The sequence below is a fragment of the Glandiceps talaboti genome, chromosome 17 (genome assembly GCF_964340395.1).
Source record: "Glandiceps talaboti chromosome 17, keGlaTala1.1, whole genome shotgun sequence".
Taxonomy (NCBI): Eukaryota; Metazoa; Hemichordata; class Enteropneusta; family Spengelidae; genus Glandiceps; species Glandiceps talaboti.
The window spans coordinates 18,828,505-18,842,039 of NC_135565.1; the positions used below are offsets into that span (position 1 = coordinate 18,828,505).

The window sequence follows — 13,535 nt, forward strand, 5'->3', positions numbered from 1 at the left end:
GACAGTCTCTGTTTACCGTGTTTTGTCGTCAAAAATGGTGACTAGATCATAGCTAACATTGTCATACAAGAAGGTGTATTGACTGTCACTATGAAAATACAATTGTAATATAATTTTAAAATGTATATATTTTTGTCCAGTTATTATGATGTATAGATTTGAAACGTCAAAATTATTGTTGTTTAATTAAATATAAATATCATCCCTTTTTTGTGATATTGGCAAAACACACTTCAATGGGAATAGAGTTAGTAGAAAAATTTGCCTTGTTGAATAGATTAGTCTGTATACTACCTGAATATGTGACTCCTACATCTGTTCATAGCTACTAGTTGAAAGACTTGCCAATCTGGCTTGACATGATAATGATTTGACAATATACATGTTGTATTCTGTCAACAACGCATTCAAACTACATTGTAAATCTTTGGGCTAGAATGAATTGTAGGTGTCAATTAGTAGACAGGCTAGCGAGAATGTAGTCTGGATGTCAACGTGGTTTCTAACTAAACCTGTAAGTAAATCAAAACGATACTGTATACATGTACATTGTTGGAACTAGACTGTGAGTGGAGGTGTAAATCGAAACAATAGTACTGTATAGGAACTAGAGTATGTGAGTGGCAGTGTAAATCAAAACTATACTGTACAGGAACTAGACTGCGAGTGGAGGTGTAAATCAAAACGATACTGTATATGAACTAGAATACATAAAAGTATACTTATGTTCATGTTTATGATGTCAGCAATATTTTAAATGTGCATTTGCCTAGTGTGTTTGCACTGTAAAGTAAGACTGTATGTACTACTACCAGTGTACATATGTGTTCTCATATTTCCAATTCTACTTATTGTAAGTAATGAATTCATTCACACCAATATATCACTCAACAATGTAACTCAATATTAATATCTGGTCGCTCAAAAGAGAAATATAAGTATCTTAAGGGGCCTTGTCACCTAGACTCCTTAGACATGTGTAGTGACACACACTTGTTATTTTCCAGAAGGAAAATTTTTGAGAAATAACGCTGTCTTTACAGCCTGATATATAAGGGAAATAAATATATTGTATATTTTAATAAATGCCCTAATGCTACATAACTGGTTAGACTGACAGATCGGCCGTTGTGGGCTCAGTCTAATCTCCCTAAATTAGGGCAGACTGAAACGCCTGGACCGATGACATCATTACAGTCTACATAACTGGTGATTCTACAGCAAGTTCAATACCATAGGGTGATATTGATTTAATAAAAAAAATTGAAAATATAAATTTTCAATATTTATGATAAAAAAAAGATACATGTAAGCATTATGTGGTGTGATATACATTTACTATAGTGGAGAATAGATACATGTAATCTCAGTTTGCCTAGAAATATATCTTGTGTGAGAAATACACATTAATATACAAATGTACCATTAGCATAAAATAGACTGTTTAATACAGTGAGGAATATTCCTCCATTAGGATAATTATTAGGATAAATTTTTTTTAGCACAACTGTGGTTAATGACCTTTGAACTCTCTGAAACACACAACTGTGACTTTGTGCATATATATGGAAAGCATTGTGTATATTAAATCTATTTTAATTATCAGACCTACAAAAAAGCCAGGGGTCAGATATAGGTTGTCCAGAAAAAAAGTCAGTACATGGGTTTTAAGTATATTGTAAATGTATCTGAAAAATCATTTTATCCGTTTATTCCAATTGGGAAAAATACAGAAAGTAAATTGTATGTTTTTGTCCTAATTAGGATATTACTGACTTGTATACAATACATGTATTTACACTCCCCCAAAAAAATATGAGTGATAATTTTGCACAGTATTTGTTGTTTTCCATTATCAGAATCAGAGCACTCAATATTTTATGGATGTATTTTTCAAACACCTGTACCTACCTGTTACTATTACAAAGTAGGTATTATGTAGACATTTTTATAGGGTTGATAGATCTAGCCACCATAAAATTTATTATTCATGAGTCAGCAACCTTTGGACATTGTGATAAAAACACAGTCTACAAGTATGGTGATACTGTATGGAGTATGGGATATTGATAGTATTGAGCAAATAGGAAGACTTTAATACAACCACACCCAGAAATGTAACTTCAAATTTGAACTTTGACCTCATGAATGTTTAGCTACAGATTATCCATTGTTTATATGTGACTATATTGTTGGTGATGTGTAATATGTGTATAGTTTCACAAGAATGACACTTGAGTCATGTCATACATTGTAGACTTTAAACTATATGTACATATGTATTATTAGCAGAACAATATCTTCCATAAATTTGAGCATAAGGGTTGATGGTGAATGGGAAGGGCAGTAGGAACAGTGTATTCCGTAGGATTATTGACAGAGAGAGAGAGAGATACAGAAGAGGGTAGGGAAGAGGGGAAACTGTGACCACTTATTATATGTACATGTACAAGGCATATGATTGAAGAAAAGACATGGATGTGCCTGGTAACCCTTGAATTCTTGGTTTATTAGACTGTATTAAGATGTGCTCGAATCTCCTTTCTCTTTCTGATGTGAAAGCTGGTATGGTAGCATCACATGTTGTAACGTTATAGACTATTGATGTGTTGGAAACTCACATTGCTGTCCACGAAATCAGTATTTTGTAGAGGTATATCTTGTAAAAAGGTTGTTCTTCCTTCATCTTGATGATTTTCTCAGACCGACCCCATGTAGAATGTACATGTACAAATGTATCGTACAATACCTGTTACCCCCCCCCCCATTCCTACCCCCCCCCCCCCCACCCCCACCCCTACCTCCTCAAAATTAAGTGATTCATCCAGTGATAGAATCTACACCTTCGTTAAGGATATAATCACTTCCTAAGTACCTGTACCTGTGTTCTTGGCCTTATTGACCACAACCCTGACCACAGCCCCCACCCTACCCCACTCCTGTCAAAAATTAGGTGATTCATCCATTGATAGAATCTATACCCTAGTTAGGATATAATCATTTCCCAAGTACCTGTGTTCTTGGCCTTATTGACCACAACCCTGACCACAGCCAGGAAGTTGATCATTATTTCAAGAACAAATGTAGGCTGACATCAAATAGAATTATTAACTCATGAAGGACTTTGTTTCTAGTACCTAACATGTGTGTTACTGTAATTTCACCCTAAAAATTGGATGTAGAGTTAACTTGGTGAGCACAGCCCATGGATGTTGTGTTCACAGACTAAAAGAACATTGGCCTTGGTCTGTACATTCAGGTAGGAAATACTGTCTGTATCAAATACTAATCTGGAATGTAATTCTCATTATCCCTTTCTTTTACCTTTGTTTACTTTGATTTTGAATAAGCTGGTAAATCAGTGCTTTTGATTGGTCAAATTTTGTTCAGTGTTAAAATCTACATGTACGTGTACCAGTCAAGCATGAAAAAGTTGTAAGACACAATGGGACTTTTTTGTCAGTATGTAAATTATAGTGTAAATTTCTACAAAAGAAATTGACAGGACTTTTTAATCTGTACACATGTACATGTAGTTGCAGTAGTCCAGGACACACAGAATTAGAATAGTAAACATTGTATCCAGATTACCAAATTTATAAGGTGGTAAGTCTGTTAGACCAATGGAAATCAACAGCAAATCATAGCTGAAATAGTTCACTTTGCTAAATCTGAACACCAAGTGTAGAAGTTAAACTGAGTTGTATAACAGCTGGGGGAGGAGAGGGGAGGGGAGGGGACATTTGGCCATTTTCAAAATAAACTCGCCCAACTATACTGTACATGTATCCCTTTGTAGCCACCATTTTATTTTGGAAAGTGAATGCAAGACTTGATAGTAGTACTTGAGATAGAGAGAGGGTGAGTAACTTAACAAATTTATTTTCCACTTCAAACAGGAGTCACCTAGTACATTATAGAAAATGTATTGAGTATGATGGCATTGATAACAGTCACACATACAGATTTCAGGCTTTCAGACTTTTTACATTTTGTGTGGCTTTACTTGAAAGGGAAATACTGTGAAGTGATATTGGTTGGTTTTGGTGTGTGTGACCATTATTGAAACAGGAAACATGACTAGAATGCATTAAAGATACAATTCACAAAGTGTAAAGTGGTCAGATCTCTTATCTGTGACTTAAAAGACTGACTTGGGGTCAAAGGTCACATAGCTGACCTAATTTCATTTACAATGTCTTTTGATTGTATAAAGTCACTACTGAATGTTATACTTGTAATCTTATTAGGATTGCCACAGTGAATGACAAAGTAATCTCACAGCTATTCATGGTTGGGTATTAAGTGTGTTCTACATCTCAGACACTTACGAAAGTTTTCAGTTTCATAATATATTGTTTTGTACTATGATTGTGATTGCAATCTATGGAATTCATTGATCTTAACTTTAAGAGAGTACTTTTGATTTATATTTTTTATTTCTATTGGCTAAACAATTGAAAAATAACCTTCCAGTTTGTAGGTAGGTCAGGTTTTAGTTCCATTGTATGATAAGGAAGTCATAAATCAATAATATTTGGGAATGGTGAAAAGTGATTGTGAACAGTGCCATTTTAAAAAAAAAACCACAGGAAATTGTTGGTAATTTAGATTTGAATGTTTCTATGGCAATTTGAGGTGCTCACTTTATACATTGTAAACTAAACAAAGTGTACTAAACTTTACCTTTATCAGTTGTATGTATATTGTAGTTGGATTCATCAAAGATGTGTATCAGTGTTTTAATTGCAAGATGGCAGGCGGCGAATTCAGCCGGCTGTGAGGGTCTGAGCCCCACTGTGCTCTCAGTCTAGCTAGTATATCTAGACAGATTTTACCTACTTTCCATCGTAACAATTAATATACTGGTAGAATGCCTGGTTAAATTACTTGGCACTCATAGATTTTATCTACTTTCCACCCACAACAAATACACGGATAGGTTTACCTGGGGAACTCAGATAGATTTCACCTATTTACCAACCAATATTCTGTTATGGAACCCTGATAAAATGACTAGGGTACTCAGATTTTACGTATATTGCCAACCAATACTGTGGTATGGAAACATGATTAAATGACTAGGGTACTCAGATTTTACCTATATTGCATACACACATATAGTATGTACATTGTACCACCCATCATAAATACGCTGTACTGTATTTCCAAAACCGAAAGTTGACCTATTGTAGAAAATTAATCATATCAGTAGTAGGATTGAGAAGTGGAATGCTTTTATTGAGTCTTTTGATTGATACGTATAATAGAAAGTAGAAATTGGAGAATAATAGCGCAGTGTGAAACTAACAAGTGAACAGATGTTTATGAAATAGATTGAGCAGTGTATGTAATACTAGAACTGAATAACAAAATGGTTTGAGGCCAGTACTTCATTATAATGATCCATATATAGTGACATGTACTGTGTGTGTGCCTGTATGAAAGGTAAACTACAGTAATACCATTATATTTGTCACATTGCTGTGTTACCATGACAATTGTTAATTAGTAATTGATTGATTGAACCCTTGTTAATTTGTCACAAAGAGTGAGATATTAAGAATATTTATATTTCATATTATGAAATTGATTGATTGAACCCTTATTAATTTGTCACTCGAGATATTAGAAAATTCATATTTCATAATTTATGAAATGATATTGAAATAAAAGTAGATTATGTAGACATAATAATTCCAGACAACAATGCAACATAGTGTTAATGAAATGTTGTGTTCATTGTACATCTGTTTTTCACAAAGACACACTATTTATTCTTCCTTTTAAATAAACTTACAAGTTATGTTTGGATATTGACTGCCACTCAAACTACTGTACTTGAATCTGGTGTAATTGAATCTGGTGTCTGTTTGTGTACCATGCCATGTGTACTGTACATGTATGTTTGGACTGTCAACATTTGCTAAAAATGCATCTGTTGTCTGATTCTTATTCTAGTAGCCTTTAACACAATTATTTCTGAATATACAAATATACATGTACATGTACCTGACAATGACATACAAATATGTACGGTATATATGTCTTTTTTGATTTATACATCTGTATTTGAGCATGTACTTGTAACAGTTCAGCACTTGCGCATTCCTGCAATAGCAGGAATCGGTGGTGAAAGGGTTAATAATATTATATTAATTTGTATAAATATGTGACATTGAAATTACAAATTCAGTAATGTCTAACCACAAAAGTATGTAAACATAACATACAGTTACAGTCAGTACATATAATACGGATGTCCAGATATATATAAATTTACATGCAGCTATTTGTCACATACCATGAAGATTAGATATTATTCCCTAATATTTTTCTTTGTTCTGCCATGGAAATTACAAGTGACCTAAGGGGTCTTGGCACTGTGAGTTGCTGGATGAGTAGTGACAAACCTGTAGGTCAATAGCATTTGCTAACTGAAAGAAGAAAAATTTAGAGGAATAATATAATTATACATGTACCACCTCGGATATAATTTATGAAAAATTGAATAAATTAATGGTGATATGTAACATTTAGACTCATAGTTTAAGCACCACAGAACCAGTGATGTACTGTGGTTGTCTTGACATAGAATGACAAGGGTAATATAATCCATATTTTCTGTTTGAAGACAATAACTTGGCCTGTATTTAGATATTATTCCCAATATTTATCTTCGTTCAGCCAAGGGAAATACAAATGACCTAAGGGGTCTTATCATGGCATGTCTAGTGACTCGTAGTGACAAGCCTTAGTCATGAATATTTTCCAGCTAAATGATGAAAAATATCGGTGAATAACATAATTTTACCAGTTCCAGTAATATCAAAGAAAAATCAGGGAAAGTGATGGCAATTTTGAATGTTTTGACTCATATTTTGAACACAGCAGAACCAGTGACGTGGACACATGGTGTCATGATGTAGAATGACCAAGGTATAAATTCCATATTTTTTGTGTATGTATGGTACAAGGTATGATATTAAGTTTGACTAATAGTATTGCAAGATATATATAAACATGAAATGGTTTGATATTATGATGAAATAGTTCGATTGATTTTTCCAAAAGATAATAATGACAATCTTATGTTGTGATATCCTTTGTCCAATAAAAACTGAGTCACACCCCTTCTATTTTTGTGCATGTGTTCATGTTATCTCTGGAGAGAGGGAGGTTCCCACAACCATTATCTACATCTAATTTGAAGTATGGCAGATAACCTTTGACCTCTGACACAGATCAGAATACCATTTAACTAAGCTCATAGATACTGTATTCTGATATAATAATGAACTTTTCATGGGATTTCCCATAATGCATTGTCAGGTATAACCACACATCTACAGATGTTAAACACGGTAGTATTGATAATTGAATCTGTAGGCATCTGGCAGAGACTACATGTATGTGTACTGCCTTCCAACTTCTACAACATGTATATGATGTACATGAAAGTGTACCTGTATACCGGTACGTACATGTATATCATACTATATGTACATGTGTACAATCATGTATACATGTATGTCAATTGGAATTGAATCTGTAGGCATCTGTCATGACATAGACAACATGTATGTATTGCCTTTCTACATGTACATCTACAACATGTATATGATGTATGTGTACAATATAAATTGGAAAAGTAGTTGGTAAAACATACAAGATGAATATGCCCAACAGTGAACATTACTACATGTATGTAGAATGGTTGAATCAATAATTTCTGAACACAGATTCCAGAAAGAGAATCTGGAAAGAACATGTCGAGTTGCCAGTTGATTTTGCTGACTACTGGCCTTTATCTACATCCCTGAGTACTATATTTGTGAAGTGTTGAGACATTACTATATTGTACACGTAGTACCGGGGTACCACTGGTAAATTGTTATGCATACATTACCACTTTTACAGTGATTTAATAAATACTGAAAAATCAATGTACATGAAATTATGTGTTTCTATTAATGTCAGTAGTTAATTGATCCATTTATGCACAAAGTTTAATGGAATGGCAAATTGCCAGGTCAAAAAAGAAAGAAAAAATAGGTATGTGTAGTTACCTGACTTAAAGAAGGGACATGAAAACATGTAGCTGTTGCAGACAGTTTCCTACTCAAGCCAAGGTTTAGATGAGAGATATATACATTTTGCTTAGACATGTACAAAATGTACACGTATCATTCATTACATACACCATAGTATATTGCAGTTGTACAGCCTGAATAATACATGCACGCAAACACACTACATAGTTGATGTGATCAGTGCAGTAACTATTGTTTGTGAAGGAGTAAAAGTTCAAAATGTAAATAAATTAAAGTGAATGATGGAAGGTTTACTGAGGCTGGTAGTAATTCAGCAATGTGACCCTTATTTGAACCCATTCCTGTGTATACAATATGTACTTCTGTCATCTGTGTACATTACATGTATGTACTGTAGTCCAAAAGATGACATACATGTACATGTACAACACATTACAGTATGTATATACATGTACATGTACATGTATTAATATATGTATATGTTTACAGTCTCAGCAGTCCTTGGGAGCATCACTATTAGCTGTTTTGTACATGTACATGTACGTACCATTATCTGCCACGTAATTGTACTAGAATACCTTTGTGCTATGGCCCCTCATCGACAGTACATGTACATGTAGGGCTAATCATTTGTTGACTTGTTACTGCAATGCTCCGAGTATCACAGTAACACGTCAACAAATGATTAGCCCTACATGTATGTAGTCGGTGAGGGCCCACAGTACAATTATGGAGTAGATAACATACATACAAAACAGCCCTTTTTAGCATTGCGATGCGATGCTCCAAGGACTGTGAGAGAGTCTAGTACATGTTGTACATATTGTGTTTACCAATACAATGTAGTTACATTATTAGAGAACTCCAGGAGTGTAAAAAGTTGGTTATAATACAAATGTATATGTGTTTGTCCTACTTCATGTTTTGGAACCCTGGTATTGAATGTAAACACACATCGTATATGTGCATGTACAGGTAGAGGGGAAATCTGCCAACACCAACCATTTCCATACCATGAACATAGTACATACATGTATAAAGATATATGTACAAACTTAACTGTACCATAATTTTAGGTGAACCCTGGGAATAGAGTAGGGTAACCTTGTAAAATTTGAATAGTCACCTATTTTATAATATTGGTGGTGAACCCCAGTTAAGCACCTGGGAAACTCAGGTGGATGTTATTTATTTACCACCCTTAAAAATAATATATGCATATAGAGTATTGAAAAATGTATAACTATATCCTTTCAATATTTACATTAAGTTAGTATTAAGTGGTACAATGAGGGTATGAACAATGTACATGTACATAATATACAAATGTACTCATACAAAAAGGCACAGCATAATTATGATATTGAGGTCAGTGCTAGCAACTAAGGATTACAGAATGATACAATTAGTTGCCATGGAAATTCCAGTTATTGCATTACCATTTTGCAACCAATGACTTCACTCCAAGTGTAAGATCAAGGGTTTCGTTTGTTGGAATGCCATGATTGCTTAGCAACCAATGATAAAGAGCAAATTGTAGATACATGAAGACTTTCATTAGAGAGATTTTGATTGTGAGAGAGAGTGTGGGAAGTCGTATTGCTCTCTGTTCAATCAATCACAATATTGGTGAGGAGCCCTGGTGAAATAAGGTTGGAACCAGTAGATGTTTTATTTTTGTATGCAGAGGCCTACGATTCAATCGCAAGTTCTCACATCACTTGCCCTGCTCCTATCGGGAGAGCTGTATTGAATGGATGGAAAGGAAGTTATTGTGAAACTACATATGTAAACAGACTAGCTTTCTGTTCATTCAGTCACAATATTGGTGAGGAGCTCTGGTAAAATAAGGTTGGAACCAGCAGACGTTTTTCTCTTTTATGCAGCAGCCCAGGATTCATTCCCAGGTTCTCACATCAGTGCTCAGTGCTCGAATTTGACTTACTTCAGGCTTGGTAGTCAGATTTAGCAAGTGAAAGATTCAGCTATAAATATGATGTCTGACATGTTATCAATTTCCATTGGTTTAACAGATTATGTATCACCTTATTTGGTAATCTAGATATAGTGTTACTGTTATCCTTCTCTGTGTTCTGGTACTACAAATCCTACCCATGGTGCTACAGTATATCTTATCAATATCCATTGGTCTAACAGACTACCACCTTATTAAATCATAAATGTTGTGCTTTGTAGTTTAGATATAGTTACTTGTGCTAGTTGCTGTGCTCTGGATTATGCAAATCTCAAACAAGACTCAATTCTCCTATCACCAGAACTGTAAGGGTTGAATAGGAACATTCTTTGTTCTGGGCTAACTTTTTTCATACATTTAGCTCTGTCAGACAACTGTTTTTCCCCATGCAAATTTTAATCCAAATTCAACAGGATCTTTGAAATATTGGTACCCCAGCAACTGCAAATGTAAATCTGTGCTATACATGTATTTTATTATCACTTTAAAAACAACTTTCTTTTTTCTGTTTTTCCAGAAGCAATTGACTATTTGATGGCTAGATAGCTAGATTGAAGACACAGAACATGTCGGCATACAGTGATGAAAATATTGCGAGTCCCACCACCGATTCCTTCTGGGAACTTGGCAATTACAAAAAGACTGTGAAAAGAATTGACGATGGTAACAGATTATGTAATGATCTCATGGCTATGATTCATGAAAGAAGTGAAATTGAAAAATCATACGCCAAACAACTTAGGCAGTGGGCGAAAAAATGGAATGACCTCGTAGAAAAAGGTAAGGCGATCTGTAGTCTGTAAGGTATGCCATGTCTGGGCACTCTCGCACATTGATCAACCCCTTTCAGAGCAAAGCCTTTGAGGGCGGAGTGATTTGACATATCTTACAGTCCAACTCTATGATCTCTAAGCAGTGTGCCCTCTAACAATAGCCAAATTTTGTTGTTGTGAGTCAAAATGAGAGAAACTGGGATTTCTTGTGAGTCACCACATAGTAAGAGATAGGGGAACACCAAATTTTGGTGCATCACTAGAAATTGTGTGTGTCAGTGGCGCGTCAAATTGGCTTAGAGGACACACTCACCACATAATAAGAGATAGGAGAACACCAAATTTTGGTGCATCACTAGAAATTGTGTGTGTCAGTGGCGCGTCAAATTGGCTTAGAGGGCGCCCTGGATCTAAGTACATGTATAATTCTCTGTACCTGAAATAGTACATGTATATTACTGCCAAGGCATGTCATACAAATAAATTTCTTGGTTGACACCATAACTTCAGTTCCACGCACTTCACATGCATTAATATAGGCGTGCGTGAGATAAGTTGACATTACTCTATATTGACCCTCTATCATGAACAACCAACAGTAAACGTAACAGCCAAAATGAAATTGTGCCATGTACACTTCATCGGATTTTAATCAGATTGAACTACATACAGAGCCTGTTCACTACAGCTACTGCCAATCTACTACACTAAACAGAAATTAAATTACGTAGTTACAAGCAGAATTCAACAAATGTGAACAGTTAGTATATATGTGCATGCTGCAGAACTCAAAATTAGCTATAGTCAAGAGCAAACAGGCTATTAAACACCACATCTAGACTACCAAATTTATAGAGGGAAAGTGCCCAATGGAAATCAATAGAAAATTTGTAAACTAAAAAACTTAACTTGGCTAAATCTGAGTACAAGCATAGAACTTTCAGAAGTTAGATTTGAGCCATGTTTTAACAACCAAATATCAACAAAATGTGAGTTTGCTTGATAAGGTTACACTGTTGAAGTAGGTATAAAGTTAATGCCATACAAGGCATACATACATACAGTTCAGTAAATATAACTCATCCATTTCATGTTACTTAGTAGGTATGCCCTAATTACTTTCCTGGAAATGAAATGTCAAAATAATCCATTGGCAGTTGAAGGAAAGAGTGAGGTTCCTTTTAGTCTTAACACTCATTGGATTAATTCTGGTAATCAGCTAATTTGACTTACGTGTGTGACATACATACATACATACATACATACATACATACATACATACATACATACATACATACATACATACATACATACATACATACATACATACATACATACATACATACATACATACATACATACATACATACATACATACATACATACATACATACATACATACATACATACATACATACATACATACATACATACATACATACATACATACATACATACATACATACAATACATGCATGCATGCATACATACATACATACATGCATGCATGCATGCATGCATGCATGCATACATACATACATACATACATACATACATACATACATACATACATGCATACATACATACATACATACATACATATATACATGCATACATGCATACATACATGCATACATGCATACATACATACATACATACATGCATACATACATGCATACATGCATACATGCATACATGCATACATACATACATACATACATACATACATACATACATGCATACATACATACATACATACATACATACATACGCACACACGCGCGCACACACACACACACACACACACACACACACATACATACATACATACATACTACATACACACATTATTTGACTGAATTGAAAGAAGTATGCATGAATTAACTCGGTCAGGCTTACCTAAAGTGATTTACTTATAACATTTGCTTGCTTCAATTTAGCTTACAAAAATGCACAAACTGATTGAGTAAAATATACTAGTCAAAGAAGTATAATGTAGTTCCGTAGATTTGGTTCGCTGCAGTAAATTTCCTGAAACTTGAAAATATATACATGTATTCAAGAACTGATGAAGTGGCCTGACAATTTTATTTGGTTTGTGCAATCTAGCTCACCAAACATCAAATAAATTATATATGCATGAACTGATGGAGTGGAACCTTTCTTATATAGTTTGCTCACATGTAGCTAGTGAAACTTAAAATGAAATATTTATATGAGAAAGCTCACAGAGTGGAAATATTCTGAAACTTGTATATTTGCTTCACTAAAATCTTTATTACACCTCTAAAAAAATATATTGTGTATGTATACAATATAGGAACTGACGAGTGGAAATTGCTAAAATTCTTTTGCTCATCATAGGCTCTCGTAAACTACCCATGATTACAAAAATGCAAAAAGTACATGAACTGACAGAGTAAAGAGTAAATGAAATAGTGTGAAATATTTACTTAATTTTATTAAACGCAGACTGTGTGAAATTACAAGGGTACTCGGTTTGAATGTTGACTACTTGTAGTTTAGTAGTCATAAAGTTACCTTAGTGGAATCTAATTTTTGAAGTGACTACCTAGCTTTTGTCCAAATCTCTCAGATGTCATCAGTGCAATGATATTATGCCGTTCGGTCAGGTGACCTAGTGGAATCACCTGACTTGTAAATAGGTGGGACTGGGAGGTGGTATCAGTCACGGTCGAGGAATGGCTGGTGTTCTCTAATTTTGATGGATTC

General features: G+C 34.5%; 1 protein-coding gene across 3 annotated transcripts in view; it reads left to right on the forward strand.

The window, feature by feature from the left end:
* Positions 1-13,535, forward strand: part of LOC144447968 (protein kinase C and casein kinase substrate in neurons protein 2-like) — a 45,843-nt gene that overhangs the window by 12,842 nt on the left and 19,466 nt on the right. For all 3 annotated transcript variants that reach the window (XM_078138088.1, XM_078138091.1, XM_078138089.1), the window contains exon 2: positions 10,547-10,809. In XM_078138088.1, coding sequence (XP_077994214.1) covers positions 10,596-10,809 — 214 coding nt within the window. In that variant the 5' untranslated portion in view covers positions 10,547-10,595. The remainder of the gene's footprint in view (positions 1-10,546; positions 10,810-13,535) is intronic.